Raw genomic sequence first — 18688 nt, forward strand, 5'->3', positions numbered from 1 at the left:
TCTTGGTACCTGTACAAGGGCGTGTTTCTAGAACCTGCTGGGGGCAGCTGTCTTGGTTCTCAAAAGACTGAATTATAAATGTCCTTGACCTAGATTGGCGACCCAGAGTCTCGAAGCTTCTTCCATCAAGGCAGGTCAGCTCACATGTGCTCCACTCTGACCATTCTGTTAAATGGCAGTCTCCTGGAGGATCATGCAGCACAGAGCAGAGGAAACAGTGTGAAAACTGGCCCCTGACCCCATTTACACACACAGGGTTCACAGCGGGATTTGTGTGGTGCCACAGTGACCACGTGCATTCCAGAAACTACAAATTCTATGCTGACAGATTTTCTAATTAGAAAGCACTAGGAGTGAGGAAGTAATTTATGGTTTAATCTAGTTGAATGAAAAGCGCTAAGCACTATACTGCCATTATTTTGCTTCAAATCATGGCAGTTTTATCTAGAGAACACTAGTGTCTACTAGTGACGATAAAATTTTTAAAAGGACGTGTAAAGATTACAGCAACTCAGTTTTTAAAGAGCATCATAACATCATAACATGGATGTTCATAGAAATTATATAAAGGAAAGAAGTAGAGTAGCTTTAAACTTAAAGAATGCTTCATTTAACAATCCAAACACGCACAATTGTGTGTGTGTGTGTGTGTGTATATGTCAATATGTATGAATGTATGTTTACACACGTATATGTTACGTGCCATATTATAAGGCTACATAAGGATATATTTAGCCACCTTAAGCTCCTGCCATACAAGGTTAAGTTGTGTTATTAGGATTAAAATGAACTCATAAATCTTATGTAACTAAGACTAGCCTTCACAATCACATAGAACTTGCTTGGTTAACAGAGTGCTTTCATGAACTTTTAGCCTTACTTGTCGGCACCATGTCATCAGCCAGGGTTCATTACTCAGGGATTCAGTCAACGTTTTTTGAATGCTGGCAATGTGCTTGGTGCGGTCAGGTATTATTAACACATTTTCTAGATGGAGCAACCACTGCTCAAAGCGACAAGAGTATATGTCCCAGGCAAAATGCCAGTGACGTGATAGTGACCAGATTCTAACTTAGCTCTTACATTTCCAAGTCCAGTGCGTCTCCCCAACTCGCCCTGCCAGCCTACTCTGCCTCTGTAGAAGCTGTTAGGTATATTCCAAAGTGATAACCAATGACACATGGATTAAAGTTAGTTACGCTACAAACTTCAACTTGGATGAGAGAGAACTCCAAAAAACAGAAAAATAAATAAAAAGGTCACCATGGAAGGCATTCCCAATCATTTAAAATTGCCTACCTGGGCAAGGCACTGAACACGGCTGTTTCAAGATGCTGTCTTGAAAGGGCATCTCTCTACACAGTGCATCGTCTACACGTGCAGTCCAGGGAGATATTGAACCATTGTGGACCACACAGGAGAGGCTGCGGGTCTGGACGCCTTCCCCACAGTCTCCACCCTGTCAGAGGAAAGGATGCTGTCAGCGTTACCCAAATCAGGAACATCTCAAAGTTTTAGCTCCCGCCACCTCTTGGGTAAAAGAAACCAAAAAACAAAAAAACACAGTTGCATATTTCTTTAGCTTCCTCCTGTTGAGAGTTATCTTTCAGTTGTTGACAATAAGGCATCCCTGAGCAATTCTCTTAGAGCTGACAGAGCAACTGAAGCAGAAATGCAAATTTATGCCTTGAAATTTATGCACTCAGAATATGACGATTCATTCTGGAACTCAGCCAGGATTGACTGAAAAACAATACCTAATTTGTCTAGGTGTATGTGATAAAGTGGCCTAATCCATAATCACTCCCCAAAAGAGCATGTACAACCACAGGGTGTACATTTCTCTTTTGCTTTGCTTGTTTTTCTTTTGTAGGGAATTCAGTACTTTTTCATGTGGATTAGATTGGGGTTTCCAATAAAATGCTGATTTTCTCGGAATGCCTTCTGTGCTGAATATTATTCTTTGAAGACATTTTATACAAATCCCACTCAGATTTTTCTGGCCAATTAGAAAAAAAATGTGCAGTTTCTCACAGAAACAGAAGCTTTGTGGTTATCTAGCTTGACCATCTGCCTGATGAAAGACTTCCTACTCTAACATTTTTAGCAGATACTCACGAGGTGAGTATTATCTCCTCAGTTTAGTCAGGTGCTCATATTTCAAAAAGAAGTCCATTGGATATTTGGATAACTGTAGAGGGTAGTTTTGTGGTTTTTATTTATTTATTTATTTATTTTTGTTTTATTTATTTATTTATTTTATTTATTTATTTTTTGCATAAGTGCCTTACAAAACAGAGCCCAAGGCAGAGCTTCTGTACTAAGGAGGTGAAATCCCAGGGGTGCAAGAGCGAGGCTGAGAGAGCCATCTCAGGTGCAGAGGAAAAGCAAATACGAGGTAGTATGTTGTCAACTGGCCTCAACTTCATAGTAAACGCAGCTGGTTTCTTGGCCAATCACAACATTGTTTAGACAGGCCACATGGATCATCCAAGATGTGGTGGCAAGAAAAAGGGAGAGGCATTTATATGCCAGCTCCTCCACGGATCCAGTTCTCATCAATCAACTTTCATCCCAGGGAGTATTAACTCCCCTATACTTCCAAGGTATGTTACTCAGCTCCCACTAAGTCAGGAAATAGGTGGAAGACCAAGAGTTGTTATGATTACCTCTGGTATAGATGGAGAGAGAGAAAAAGAACATTTGCATAGACTCTGTCGCTGCACACAAGGATGCTACTGCTACAACCATTATTAGGTGATAACTGGACAACTGGGCTCTGCATTGGGAAACTGAGTTTCAGCTCCTCCTTATTTCTCCCTCCCACCACAGGACTCAGAAACTACATTGCTAGAACTTGGAGCTTCTGCGGCTCTGGCAGCAGCAGGATTGAAGAGGGACATGGTGGGCCGCTAAAGCAGTCATGACAGTGCTCCTGGGTGTGGAGCAGGTGACTCAGAGGCTGATGGGCCTGCTGAGCACCTGCAGCTGCTAAGTATCAGGGGCAGGTTGTGGATGGGCTGCCGGATGTGCAGGATGGTACAGAGGCTGCTGAGAAAAATTCTTTCAGATTCAAAGTTATACTGGCACAAAAAAGAAAAGGTGCAACTTGGAGGAGGTCTAAGTTGCAGCAACTTAGAGACTGAATCATCTGAGCAGACGCACAAACTGGGACCATCACATGCTGTTCCATAGATGTTTTAACAAGAATTGTGCTTTGTCTATCTAAGATGGCGGTCCCCACACTTGCTATCTCAGTATCTCATAACCGTTCTAACCATTGTGAAATGGTTAAAAAAATGCGCCCTAGTTATGAACCCAAGTGCACTTTTTTTTTTGAGAAATGGAGGTTCAAAATCAATTCACAATATATTTATCCAAACCAAATGTTCTAGTAAATATTTATACCCCGAAGTTGAAAATAACTAGCATAAGTTAAATTTGGGTTTGGGGGAGGGTTCTTTCTGCAACTTTTGGCCATTGCATGGCCAAATTGCCTAAGGTATATGTTTCACTGTAGAGTGTCAGAGTTCATGAACTTGGAGTCTGAAGATACTGCAACATGTCTGAAGTTTGAAGTTACTGCTCTCTAGAACCTCAGGTAACTGGAGATGCAGTTGATTAGAGCTTTGTTTGACATTCCAGGAGATGGAGTGTGCAGAAAGGAAGGGAAACTAGTCAACATCAGGGAGCACTTTCAAAACCAAGACAAACAATAATATGTTTCTAGTATGTATCCATGTTCCACCTTAATCTCTTATAACCTTTGACAACAGCAGCCACAGTATGAGGAGAAATCAGCAGCAGAATGATAATTTCATTCATAAAGCAAGCATTCATCCAGTCTCACTCATGAGACTTTACACACCAGGACTTGAAAACAGAGCCAGGCTTCTTAGAACAAGATGGTCAACGGTCAGGATTCTGTCACTAAGTCTCTGCTGTCCAGATCATTAATGGACCTCCTGTCTACTCTGGATCAGCATCACCAGATGTGGATCAGCAGGTTGTGCTAATGCCCATAATCAGAGTTTTTATCAACCCTATAATAACAACCTCAATTTATTGAGCTCTAAATTTAGGTACTATGCTCAGCACTACATATGACTTATCTAATCGCTACCAAAACCCCCAGCAAAACAGGTACTACTGCTCCTCCTGTGATATACATAAGTCAACAGAGTTTGGAGAGTTTGAAAACCTGGCAAAAAGTGCAGAGTGAGGAACTGGAAAAAAATCTTGACCAAAATTAGGCCTGCAAAGATGCTGATAATAAGGGGAAGCATGCAAGTTTGGGAAATTAAGGGGCATATGGAAACTCTCTGCTCAGTTTTTTGGTATATTTAAAACTACTTAAAAAAAATACAGTCTAGAGACTTCCCTGATAGCCCAGGGGTTAAGACACTGCTTTTCAATGCAGGGGGGCACAAGTTCAATCCCTGGTCAGGGAACTAAGGTCCCACATGCCACAGGGTGCAGCCAAAAATTAAAACAAACAAAAAAAATTAAAAACAATTATCTTTAAATAAATAAAAGTCTACTGATATATATTTAAATAATAATACAAAATATGTGTGTGAGTCTATAAATATACATAAATGTAAAATGGTGAATCTAGTGAAGAGTAGGCAAGGGCACCCCACTCCAGTACTTTTGCCTGGAGAATCCCATGGACGGAGGAGCCTGGTGGGCTGATGTCTATGGGGTCGCACAGAGTCGGACACGATTGAGCGACTTCACTTTCACTTTTCACTTTCATGCATTGGAGAAGGAAATGGCAACCCACTCCAGTATTCTTGCCTGGATAATCCCAGGGATGGGGGAGCCTGGTGGGCTGCCATCTATGGGGTTGCAAAGAGTCAGACACAACTGATGTGATTTAGCAGCAGCAGCAACAGTGAAGAGTAGAGGGTGTCACTTCATGTTATTCCACTTTCAAAATGAGAAGCTCTGAGAAATACTAAGGAATAGATGAAGAAGTCTACAAAATAATATTTAAGAATATATAAAATAAAATCTAAAAGAATTAGACCTGAGAAACTCCAGAGTCTGAGCTCTGAAACAGATTTTGCAACATATGTGTGGATACGTGTTATCAGCTAAGAAACTTGGAAGGAGATAGGAAACCCTGAAAAAAAATGAAGCCTGAGGATAAACACTTTCGTTTGCAAGTCTCTTTCCACAGACGATGGTGACAGAATTGGCATATCCACCATGCCCTGGGCAAGCTCCTCTGTTTGGGGGTTGATCCACTTGATGGCAATCAGCCACTTCAAGATCACAACCACCACCTCAAGGGAATAAGTCTGCAACCCACACTGGGCAGGGCAGGATATTACGGAACAAGGAGAAGCTGAAGGACAGCTGTGAGAGAGGTGCACTTGCTTTTTATGCGGAGATTCATGTGTATTTTGATCAATAATTCCCCAAACTCAGCTTACATAGATGAGTAAGAAAAGGGGACTCATTGAAAATGTCTTGTGTTGTGTATCTCACAAAGCATTCAAAATCAGGCTTCAGGAAGAACAGGAATGCAGTTCAAACTCAGCAAAAATTCAAATATCATCCTGATTTTCTTTTTCTTTTGCCTCTGAGTTACTGACTTTATCTATTATATAAGGTGGGAATATGTGACAGTGACGAGTTTTTGAATATAATATCTTTGAACAGCTTCAATTCCATTCCAAATTTTGGGGAAGAATGCTGTTGGTCTCCTGCAGATAAGGTGCCCATGCAGGAATAATTAATACAGACATGTTTTCTGAGAGCTTTGCCTGGATTGAGGCTAACTCCAGTTTCCTCCTGACTGTAAATGTCAGAATGGAATGACCTCATCTAGAAATCTAAGGCACCTTTGAAATCTCTGGATACACCTGCTCTCATGGTCTCCAGGGCCCCTGGGTCTGGGTATCTCCATCAGATGCCACAAGCCCTTCTCCCCACCTCCACAAGTACTGCTATAGAGAATGTTCACAACCCACCACTCCAGCCCCTATGGTTCCGGCTAAAGTTCAGTATGTGACAGCAAAATCTCAAACATTACATTTGACATTTCCCCTGCACGTTCCTAGGAGACAAACTGGCAGATTTGTCTATTAAAAAAAAAAAAAAAAAGCTCTGGATACCCAGGAAGATAAAAGGAAAAGTATTGGGTTGGTCAAAAAGTTCACCTGGGATTTTCTGTAACACCTGTGGAAAAACCCAGATGAACTTTTTGGCCATCTCAATACAAAAGAACAAGTGAGGTATAGTAGCAGCTGTATGGCTGGTGAGACACAGTGTGGAGTTTGTCCCTCATCCTTCCCTTCTTCTTCCTGTCTTTTCTCTTCCTTCTCCTGCAATGGGTTCCTAAATTCTTTGAATTTGTTTTCTCTACTCTCTCAACAACTATCAGGAGAAATCTTCCTTCCATTTCTTATTTGTGATTCTAAGCAGTACTGAAAAAACTGTTGAAGGTTTAGGAAAGAGACAAAGTATTCATATTTAAAGCCATTAGGTTACTATTGAATTAATTAGCATGGTACCTTATTTTCTGTAAAAAGCAGACTGAACAAATGTACCACACATTTTTATTCCTCTGGGACTTATTACAATATATGGGCATTTAACTTCTGCAAGATAATGATGCTGCACAACAGTGTCATCCTGACAGGAACACTATGAGAATACTCTGCAGATATCTTAATGCATAATCAAAATTATTGTTACCTAATTAAATCTGCCTTGGAATACGAACTGAAGGATAAACTAGTAAAACAAGAAAATAGAGAAAAATCAATGTGCTTTTTTCTTACACAAGAAACCAGAGAGAAAATGCCATAGAGCATCATTGCTGACCCAGCAAAAGCTCAGGGTATGTGATATATTACCATGTTAGTAGGCATTTGTATTTCAGGTCAATAAAAAGCAATCATTGAGGAAAATGTAGTAACCTTGGTTTGTGTAATAATGTTAAAATATATCTTTCATACACTTTTGGTTTTCTGCCCACATGCAAGATTTTGTCTAAGCCTAAAAGTGCTTTTTTAGGAAATACAGTCTACGACAAGTTGTGCATTTCTATAGCATCAGGGTTTTGCCTAACTGCATAATGCTTTCATATTTCCAACAAGCCAAGAAGATAGAGAATTCTTTAAGATGCTAAAAAGATTGAAAGTCCCCTGATCCAACTTATTACAAATAGTTGATAATGATGGGCATTTATTTTCCTAGCAATATCACTCTGTATGAAGTTAAGTCATTTGGTTCTTTTTTCCATGGTCTCTAAGGCATAAAAATACACTGTGCCAGGCCCCTGGTGCTGTGAAATTTGTTTCATCAGCTTGTAGGTTTCAACAGACAAGTACTTTGGACAGACTGAGAAACATTTCTTTAAATGCCATTATATGACTTACCTCCAGGTTACATGCAGACCAGCTGCTGAGGACCCAGCTGTAGCAGGGGGTCATTGGGCAGGTTTTGTGCTGGGTAAGCTCTGTGGGACATGGCCGGCCTTCTCCTTGGGTTGGCATAAGGATAAATCGAGTCCGGCTCCTTTGACCTAAAATGAGAAGGACAATGTCAACTTTTCTGTTAGAGTTTGGCTAAAAAAGGAATTAAAGAACAGAATGTTGCCATATATACAAAAGTCTTCACTAAAACACGCTGAACTTTGTCATGTCCAGGTTTCAGTTATTTTGCTATTTTAATTTAGGTTTCCATGGAGATACAGGTTATCCAAGGTCTGCATATGCTTGTGGATCTGGAACTCTGTCTTCTACTTCAGCCATCTTACATCCAAACTCTGTACTGTTGCCAAACAGGCTGACCCCGTAAACACTGGCAGAATGTTAATTCATTTCATAAATATTTCTTTATTAAGCTCTAGAATAACCAAAGCATCCTGCCATGTGCTAGGGGGTGCAGTGATAAAACAGCCTGATGTACCTCCTGCCTTCACAAACCTTACATTCTAGGCTAGGATCACCTAGCTTATTAAGGAAAAAAAGAACAGTATTTCCTATGTTAGGTTCTCGATCATCAAGTGAGCTAGAAAACTGCACATAATCCAAATTACCCTAGAAAATTTCTAGGAAGATGCCAAGATTACAGTAGAAAATTCCCTACTGTGGTTCCAATAGTGTCACTCCATTAATTCAACATGCCCAGTTTTCCTAGAGTTTAGGGCCAATTTTTTTTCACCCAGATAATCACGATGGTGTGATCACTGACCTAGAGCCAGACATCCTGGAATGTGAAGTCAAGTGGGCCTTAGAAAGCATCACTACGAATAAAGCTAGTGGAGGTGATGGAATTCCAGTTGAGCTATTCAAAATCCTGAAAGATGATGCTGTGAAAGTGCTGCACTCAATATGCCAGCAAATTTGGAAAACTCACCAGAGGCCACAGGACTGGAAAAGGTCAGTTTTCATTCCAGTCGCCAATAAAGGCAATGGCAAAGAATGCTCAAACTACCACACAATTGCACTCATTTCACATGCTAGTAAAGTAATGCTCAAAATTCTCCAAGCCAGGCTTCAGCAATATGTGAACCGTGAACTTCCTGATGTTCAAGCTGGTTTTAGAAAAGGCAGAGGAATCAGAGAGCAAATTGCCAACATCTGCTGGATCATCGAAAAAGCAAGAGAGTACCAGGAAAACATCTATTTCTGCTTTATTGACTATGCCAAAGCCTTTGACTGTGTGGATCACAAGAAACTGTGGAAAATTCTGAAAGAGATGGGAATACCAAACCACCTGACCTGCCTCTTGAGAAATTTGTATGCAGGTCAGGAAGCAACAGTTAGAACTGGACATGGAACAACAGACGGTTCCAAATAGGAAAAGGAGTTCATCAAGGCTGTATATTGTCACCCTGTTTATTTAACTTATATGCAGAATACATCATGAGAAATTCTGGGCTGGAAGAAGCACAAAGCTGGAATGAAGATTGCCAGGAAAGATATCAAAAACCTCAGATATGCAGATGACACCACCCTTATGGCAGAAAGTGAAGAGGAACTAAAGAGCCTCTTGATGAAAGGGAAAGAGGAGAGTGAAAAAGTTTGCTTAAAGCTCAACATTCAGAAAACGAAGATCATGGCATCTGGTCCCATCACTTCATGGGAACTAGATGGGGAAACAGTGAAAACAGTGTCCGACTTTATTTTTTTGGGCTCCAAAATCACTGCAGATGGTGATTGCAGCCATGAAATCAAAAGATGCTTACTCCTTGGAAGAAAAGTTATGACCAACCTAGATAGCATATTCAAAAGCAGAGACATTACTTTGCCAACAAAGGTCCGTCTAGTCAAGGCTATGGTTTTTCCAATGGTCATGTATGGATGTAAGAGTTGGACTGTGAAGAAAGCTGAGCGCTGAAGAATTGATGCTTTTGAACTGTGGTGTTGGAGAAGACTCTTGAGAGTCCCTTGGACTGCAAGGAGATCCAACCAGTCCATTCTGAAGGAGATGGGCCCTGGGATTTCTTTGGAAGGAATGATGCTAAAGCTGAAACTCCAGTACTTTGGCCACCACGTGCGAAGAGTTGACTCATTGGAAAAGACTCTGATGCTGGGAGGGCTTGGGGGCAGGAGGAGAAGGGGACAACAGAGGATGAGATGGCTGGATGGCATCACTGACTTGATGGACGTGAATCTGAGGGAACTCCAGGAGTTACTGATGGACAGGGAGGCCTGGCGTGCTGTGATTCATGGGGTTGCAAAGAATCGTACATGACTGAGCAATTGAACTGAACTGAATTGAATATTTGTTTAATTCATATTTTTGTAAACTGTCTCTATGATATTATCTGGTGTGCAAACATGTGTGATGCTATTGCTAAGCAATTTTCTAAATACTTATATACTGACTCAATGAATAGTCATAACACTCCTAGAGGAAAATTCTATTATTGTCACATACTATCGATAAGGAAATTGCAGCACAGAGTTTGTCACTTCTTTAAGGTCAAAAACATAGTAAGTTCCAGAACAGGATTCAAACTCGGGAAGTTTTGCTACAGAGGTGACTGTATTACCCAAGATGTGAATGTAAGAGAACATCACATGAGGACCCAGACAAGACAGCAAGGAAAGGACTGATCTAGGTCTGTATGGGAAACAGAAAAGAAACTTGAGGTGGCAGTAAAGTTTGTGTCATCAGTAACTTAGGCTTTGTGAACAACAGAATCTACAAATTATGCATTCCTGGGCACAGAGCAGAGCATTTACATTTAGACCAATGTTCCCTCCCAACATCACTCAAACCAAATCATACTTGGTGGACATCACCTTATTCATGTGAAACATTGTCCCTGCTCATGAATGCATTTGGCTCAATATTTCACATTAACTGTTACTTAAATACTCTTCAGTTTTATAACAATCTTTATGTTTATTCTCTTGAACTAAATATCTATTATTCTAATGTCGTTATAATTGTGTCCTGTTCTCTATCCATCTTTGTAAAACTAATGACAATGTGGTGTCACCTTTATCACAGCTAAAGAGATTCTATTTCATTAAAACCAAATAACTTCAAGCTGGTTCTTGAATTGATAGCATGCATCACTGCCATTCCTTTAGGACTATTTTATTTATTTCCATTAAAGTGACAGATATTTTCTGCTGGACATAAATGTTGTGGGGGGAACCTAATAAAGTCAATAGAAAAAAAATAATGAAGTCCTATAACCACTTACTGAAAGGACAGCCATATGATTTCTCTGCCTTTTGCTATCCAAACACAAAGATAAATTCAAACAATGTCAACTACTACCAAGAAGCATATAATTCTATATTTTGAAGTATATTATCATTTTTTTCTTTTTTATTATTGGAATATAATTGCTTGACAATGTTGTGTTAGTTTCTGCTGCACAACAAAGTGGATCAGCTAAATGTATATATATATATCCCATCCCTCCTGAGCCTCCCTCTCATCCCCTCTCCCCATCCCACCCATTCTAGGTCATCACAGAGCACAGAGCTGAGCTTCCTGTGCTCTACAGCAGCTTCTCACTAGCTATCTATCTATGGTAGTGTATAGTCTTAATTAGTGTCAGTCCTCATTTCCCCATTTGTCTCACCCTTCCCTTCCTCATCATATCTACAGGTCTGTTCTCTATGTCTGCATCTCTATTCCTGCATTGCTATTAAGTTCATCTGTACTGTTTTTCTAGGATAAAGTAGTCGCTCTGCTGCTGCTAAGTCGCTTTAGTCATGTCCGACTCTGTGCGACCCCATAGACAGCAGCCCACCAGGCTCCACTGTCCCTGGGATTCTCCAGGCAAGAACGCTGGAGTGGGTTGCCATTTCCTTCTCCCATGCATGAAAGTGAAAAGTGAAAGTGAAGTCACTCAGTCGTGTCCAACTCTTAGCGACCCCATGGACTGCAGCCCACCAGGCTCCTCGGTCCATGGGATTTTCCAGGCAAGAGTACTGGAGTGGGGTGCCATTGCCTTCTCTGATGTAGTCGCTCAGCTGTGTCCAACTCTTTGTGCCCCTTTGGATTGTAGCCTGCCAGGCTCCTTTGTCCATGGGATTTTCCAGGCAAGAATATTGGAGTGGGTTGCCATTTTCCTCCTCCAGGGGATCTTCCTGATCCAGGGATTGAACCTGTGTTGTCTTTATCTCCTGCATTGAAGGCAGATTCTTCACCTGCTGAGCCACTGGGGAAGCCCAACACAACCTGATAGGTAGGATGGGAGGTGGGAGGGAGGCTCAAGAGGAAGGGGCCATATGTACACCTATGGCTGATTCATGTTTATGTGTGGTAGAAAACAACACAATATTGTGACTATACTTTAATTAAAAATAAATTAAAAAGATGTGATATATATAATATATATATAGTGGAAATTACTAGGCCATAAAAAGGAACAAATTGGGTTATTTGGAGTGATATGGATGGACCTAGAATCTGTCATACAGAATGAAGTAAGTCAGAAAGAGAAAAAGAAATATTTGATATTATGTTTAACTGGCTAATATTAACATTCAGTAAGAAAACTTTGTTTATAAATGCATCAGAGTATAAAAGGTACTTGCTGTACCTTAAGTTTCTGTGAGGTACTATCTTTTAATAAGTTCCTGTTTAAATCAGGAATCTTATAAACTAAATAATCAGAGAAGGTATCCCACAATTAGGCACTTTACCCACAATTCCTGAAGTTGCAAATATACTATCTAGCTACATGGAATACAAGGAGCCCTGCCATTTCCAATGTCTCTGGAATTCCAAGCATCATATTGGATGTAATACTCAACCATGCACCTATTCTCAGCACAATTATTCTAAAAGGGACCTTTAAGGACTGAATACTTAAGGAATTGTTTTGATGATAGTGATTTTCATGTGAGAGATAAGACAGTGGAGAATGTAGCCAAATGCAAGATATTTAAAATTATGATCTGTTGTAGAATATGAGAAAGATCATTTTAAAACACCTGATGTATGATGCAAAAAAACCTGGACTTGGCACCAAAATTCTCTATTTGGAAACAGTTCTCTCAAATTAACAGCTTGTAAATGATGTGACTGTATGAAAGTACTTTAACTTCTCTAAGCATAAAGTTCCTCTTCTGTAAAATCAAATAAGTACACACATAGTCCTCATTATATGAGGATAATTCACATTGGGGAAAATGCCACTTAAAATCAGGTTATTTCAAATAGGAATTACATTATTTTAAATAAATAATAAATATCTAAATGGGACTTATTTTGGAACTAAAAATATGTGAGTTAATTCTATCTAATATCAACTACCACTATCATTATATAATATCAATTATATTTATTTTATCTAGTATCATTCAGTTCAGTTCAGTTCAGTCACTCAGTCATGTCTGACTCTTTGCGACCCCATGAATCACAGCATGCCAGGCCTCCCTGTCCATCACCAATTCCCGGAGTTCACTCAGACTCACGTCCATCGAGTCAGTGATGCCATCCAGCCATCTCATCCTCTGTCGTCCCCTTCTCCTCTTGTCCCCAATCCCTCCCAGCATCAGAGTCTTTTCCAATGAGTCAACTCTTCACATGAGGTGGCCAAAGTACTGGAGTTTCAGATTTAGCATCATTCCTTCCAAAGAAATCCCAGGGCTGATCTCCTTTAGAATGGACTGGTTGGATCTCCTTGCAGTCCAAGGGACTCTCAAGAGTCTTCTCCAACACTACAGTTCAAAAGCATCAATTCTTTGGCACTCAGCCTTCTTCGCAGTCCAACTCTCACATCCATACATGACCACTGGAAAAACCATAGCCTTGACTAAACAGACCTTTGTTGGCAAAGTCATGTCTCTGCTTTTGAACATGCTATCTAGGTTTTCTTCCTGTATATAGATTTTATCTAGGTTTTCTTCCAAGGAGTAAGCGTCTTTTATTTCATGGCTGCAATTACCATCTGAAGTGATTTTGGAGCCCCCAAAAATAAAGTCTGACACTGTTTTCACCGTTTCCCCATCTATTTCCCATGAAGTGATGGGACCAGATGCCATGATCTTTGTTTTCTGAATGTTGAGCTTTAAGCCAACTTTTTCACTCTCCACTTTCACTTTCATCAAGAGGCTTTTTAGTTCCTCTTCACTTTCTGCCATAAGGGTGGTGTCATCTGCATATCTGAGGTTATTGATATTTCTCCGGGCAATCTTGATTCCAGCTTGTGCTTCTTCCAGCCCAGCGTTTCTCATGATGTACTCTGCATAGAAGTTAAATAAGCAGGGTGACAATATACAGCCTTGACGTACTCCTTTTCCTATTTGGAACCAGTCTGTTGTTCCATGTCCATTTCTAACTGTTGCTTCCTGACCTGCATATAGGTTTCTCAAGAGGCAGGTCAGGTGGTCTGGTCTTCGTACCTCTTTCAGAATTTTCCACAGTTTATTGTGATCCACACAGTCAAAGGCTTTTACATGAAGATAAATACAACTATGTAGTTATTAACACAAAGAATAAATATTGATATTTCTTACATAATTTTATGATGACCCTATGAAAGGTTTAAATATTGATATTTCTTACATAATTTTATGATGACCCTATGAAAGGTTTATTGTTATCACATCTGGGTTTCATAGTTTGGTCATAGAACCTTTTTATTTTAGTTACTTTTCATCAATTTTCTCAAGAGCTCCCTTTAATCTTTGGTGTACGGACTGCCTGATTTTGTGCCCCTTTCTTATGGGTACACATTCCATTTGCAGCTAGACATATACCAGCAAATACCATGATGCAGTGGCAGAGCACATGTATTACTCCAGGAGGCTCACTGACTGGGGGATGGCTTTACAAGTGGTCAGTTCATCAGTGGGTATTTTGATAGTATGAGGAGTTCTGCTTCCTATAGATCTTACAGTTATGCTGATTCAGGTGAAGACTAAGGAGATGATGAGGACTCCTTGGACTAACTTCATGTGGGTTATATGAATGAAAATACACCATATAGAAACTACAGCATATCTGAAATATAGCAGGTGCTGGCTAAGTCTTAATATTTTTAAACATTATTTTGACAACTAGTATTTTATATCAGTTCCTTGATGGGGCCCTGGAACAAGCCTGTAATGGGAATATAAAGTATGATACTCATGTTCTACTGGGCTTTATAACATGAAATGCACACAACTATGAAGTCCGTAATGATTCAGCCTGGTCCCACCAAAACCGCCACACCCTGGCCTGCGCTCCTCTGGCCTCAGTGTAAGAGAGAAGGTTGTTGCCATCTACATCTTCATGAGGAGAGAAATTTCTTGGACACTTTCCAGACAACGCTTGTTTGGGTTTCTGAATCTATCTGAAACCTGAATTCAATAGTTAGTATAGACAATATGTTTAATGGATAATACCAATGAGATATAGAAACTGATGCTCTTATTCATCTACACTTCAGGCTATAAAAGGGAGAAAAGCATTGGTTTTAAAATATGTTGCCAATTGAATAAAGACCTTAGATTACAGTAGGTTAAGTTTGCTTATAATTCTCTCTAAAGCTTTTCCTCTCCTCCCTTGAGGAATATTGAAAACTCATTATAAGCAACAGAGATACTAGGCTTACTATTAAATTAGCAATAATTTCTGGCAATTAAGGAAAAAGGATTGCCTGATGAGACTTCCAGAAAAAAAAAAAAGATAATGAGGCGTGCTAGCTGTAACACATGCATGCACATGCACACATGTATACATGGAACCCTAAGACAGGCCAATACTACTGCCTACACACAAGTTTAAAGGATATCGGCCAGATCACACTCCCACTGAACTCAGCAGTAGTCAGGCTTTGCTCTGAGACTCCACCGACAAAGGGAAGGTGTGGCAAACTTTAAGTAGTAAAAGAACTCCTCAAAACCGATTACATATTTGTCAATGCATACATTCATAAAAAGATCGAGTCAAATGCAGTGGTTCTCTGTTCTGACCGTACTTTCAGGTCCAGGTAGCCAACCACCAACACTGTTACAGTGGAGGCTCTAAACAATGAAGCCCCCAACTATACTGACAGATACTGATGGAATTAGCTGGAAAGCATGGTTTTCATAGCTCTGGACAATTTGAATAAGACCCAAGCAAACAATGCAAAGATGTTTGTATAGGAAACTGGAAAGGAAACAAGAATAATAGAGCAATGAAGAACATACTTATTTAACCTTAAACAGATCATTAAATAAAATGTCTAAGCAATTCATATGAATATACTTATATACTCCAATGTACCACAGACATAAAAATACAAAAACACCAGCATGTGATGCCACTTTGTGCTTAAAGAATGTGATTTGAAAATTATTATTACGGGTTTGCTTTCCACCTAGGAATTGTTTGTTTTAATATGAGTTAAATTTTCAAGGCAGGTGCACAGTCAGTGGCAGGGAATTGTCCTCCTGAGCTGACATCTACAGGGGCTGGCTCCCCTACACCACCAAGGATGATGTTCAGTGTCACTGACCTTAAGGTGATGGTAGTCCTTCTTGGTGGTTCAGTCGCTAAGTCATGTCTGACTGTGATGATGGTCCTTCCTGATATGCACTCAAAAATTAGCTTACTGAATAAAAGGTGTCTGCCTTTAAGTATTTTTTCTTATGAATTTATTCCTAAGATTTTGGCACCTAATATTTTAGCTACCTAATATTAATATCAAGGCTGTATATTGTCACCCTGGTTATTTAACTTATATGCAGAGTACATCATGTGAAATGCTGGGCTGGATGAAGCTCAAGCTGGAATCAAGATTGCCAGGAGAAATATCAGTCTCAGATATGCAGATGACACCACCATTATGGAAGAAAGTGAAGAGGAACTAAGGAGCCTCCTGAAGTGGGAGAAAGAGGAGAATGAAAAGCTGGTTTAAACTCAACATTCAAAAAACTAAGATCATGGCATCCAGTCCCATCATTTCATAGCAAATAGATGGGGAAACAATGGAAGTAGTGAGAGACTATTTTGGGGGGCTCCAAAATCACTGCAGAATGTGACTGAAGCCATGATGTTAAAAGATACTTGTTCCTTGGAAGAAAAGCTATGACAAACCTAGACAGCATATTCAAAAGCAGAGACATCACTTTGCTGACAAAGGTCTATACAGTCAAAGTTATGGTTTTTCCGTAGTCATGTATGGATATAAGAGTTGGACCATAAACAAGGCTGAGTGCCAAAGAATTGATGCTTTTGAACTTTGGTGATGGAGAGGACTCTTGAGAATCCCTTGGACACGAAGGAGATCAAACCAGTCAGTCCTAAAAGAAATCAGTCCTGAATATTCATTGGAAGGACTGATGATGAAGCTCCAATGCAGATGGTGACTGCAGCCATGAAATTAAAAGACTCTTACTCCTTGAAAGGAAAGTTATGACCAACCTAGATAGCATATTCAAAAGCAGAGACATTACTTTGCCAACAAAGGTTCGTCTAGTCAAGGCTATGGTTTTTCCTGTGGTCATGTATGGATGTGAGATTTGGACTGTGAAGAAGGCTGAGCGCCTAAGAATTGATGCTTTTGAACTGTGGTGTTGGAGAAGACTCTTGAGTCCCTTGGACTGCAAGGAGATCCAACCAGTCCATTCTGAAGGAGATCAGCCCTGGGATTTCTTTGGAAGGAATGATGCTAAAGCTGAAACTCCAGTACTTTGGCCACCTCATGACACTTAGGTCTGCCCTCTGCAATAAATGTGTTACCTATATTCATGTGTTTCATGTTTCCTTTAGAAAAAAATGGTAATTAAAATTATGTCACTAGTACTTTCTCTGTGACAACTCATTCACTTTTGGGTATTTGTCAGAGTGAATTTCCAAAAGCATCAGGAAGTCAGATTGTATATAAAATGCTCAATTAATTTCATGCAGTTCTTTATGCTGGACATCTGTTTTTTACTACTTTTCACAAACATCACCAAGGAATTTTTATCCAAATTTATTTTTAAGTGCCAAGTATACATCCTGTATTGACATGGATTTGGGATCAAGGTTATTTTCTAATGTAACAGGGTGGAGAAAAATTATTGTCTTGAGCTGCTAGCTAAAGATAGATCTTCAGCATGTGTTTAACATCATGAGAGACAGAAGATGCAGTAATATTCCTACATTCAGAGCTAGAGTCCCTGAAAGTTAAAATCACTCAGTAATGTCTGACTTTTTGTGACCCCATGAACTATACAGTCCATGGAATTCTCCAGGCCAGAATACTGGAATGGGTAGCCTTTCCCTTCTCCAGGGGATCTTCCCAACCCAGGGATTGAACCCAGGTCTCTTGCTTTGCAGGCAGATTCTTTACCACCAGAGCCACAAGGGAAGCCCAAGAATACTGGAGTCGGTAGCCTATCCCTTCTCTAGCAGATCTTCCTGACTCAGGAACCGAACCAGGGTCTCCTGCATTGCAGGTGGACTCTTTACCAACTGAGCTATCAGGGAAGCCCCAAGTTTCCCCTCTAGAGGGACTCCTTAACTTGTCTAAAAATTGCTTCAGGCACCCAGACATCTTTCATCCTAAAGAACACTCAGGTTAGGCAAGCAAAGATTCCATAAGTTATTCAGAGTAAAAGAGACCAGTCCCAGCCATGACCATGTATTTGGGAGTGAGGTTAGTGGAGCAAGGAAGTAATAAGATCACATTTTAGAGGGTAAGATACACAATGGTATCACAGAAAAGAGGTGGGTCTGTTAAGGCAGAAGATTAGGCATTTTTGCCTTTGCTTGGAAATAGAGCTCCAGATTTTTCCATGATAGTGAGTATGCATTCTATCTGTTGGAACATAGTGAAAGAAAGAGAGTTCTAGAAAAAACATGTACTTCTGCTCTATTGATTATTCCAATATGTTTGGCTGTGTGGATCACAACAAACTGTGGAAAATTCTGAAGGAGATGGGAATACCAGACCACCTGGCCTGCCGCCTGAGAAATCTGTATGCAGGTCAAGAAGCAGCAGTTAAGAACCGGACATGGAACAACAGACTGGCTCCAAATAGGAAAAGGAGTATGTCAAGGCTACATATTGTCACCCTGCTTATTCAACTTCTATGCAGAGTACATCATGAGAAACGCTAGGCTGGATGAAGCACAAGCTGGAATCAAGATTGCTGTAGAAATATCAATAACCTCAGATATGCAGATGACACCACCCTTATGGCAGAAAGTGAAGAAGAACTAAAGAGCCTCTTGATGAAAGTGAAAGACAAGAATGAAAATGTTGGCTTAAAGCTCAACATTCAGAAAACTA

The 18688-nt window shown here is 40.1% G+C and overlaps 1 protein-coding gene across 1 annotated transcript in view; it reads right to left on the reverse strand.

Annotated features, from left to right (window-relative positions):
• Positions 1–18688, reverse strand: part of THSD7B (thrombospondin type 1 domain containing 7B) — a 1243680-nt gene that overhangs the window by 21797 nt on the left and 1203195 nt on the right. Inside the window, exons 23-25 of the mRNA XM_055572703.1 lie at positions 7395–7540; positions 1300–1459; positions 10–183 (exon numbers count right to left, since the gene is read on the reverse strand). Of these exons, the coding sequence (XP_055428678.1) occupies positions 10–183; positions 1300–1459; positions 7395–7540 (480 nt within the window). The remainder of the gene's footprint in view (positions 1–9; positions 184–1299; positions 1460–7394; positions 7541–18688) is intronic.

The sequence above is a fragment of the Bubalus kerabau genome, chromosome 3 (assembly GCF_029407905.1).
Source record: "Bubalus kerabau isolate K-KA32 ecotype Philippines breed swamp buffalo chromosome 3, PCC_UOA_SB_1v2, whole genome shotgun sequence".
NCBI lineage: Eukaryota > Metazoa > Chordata > Mammalia > Artiodactyla > Bovidae > Bubalus > Bubalus kerabau.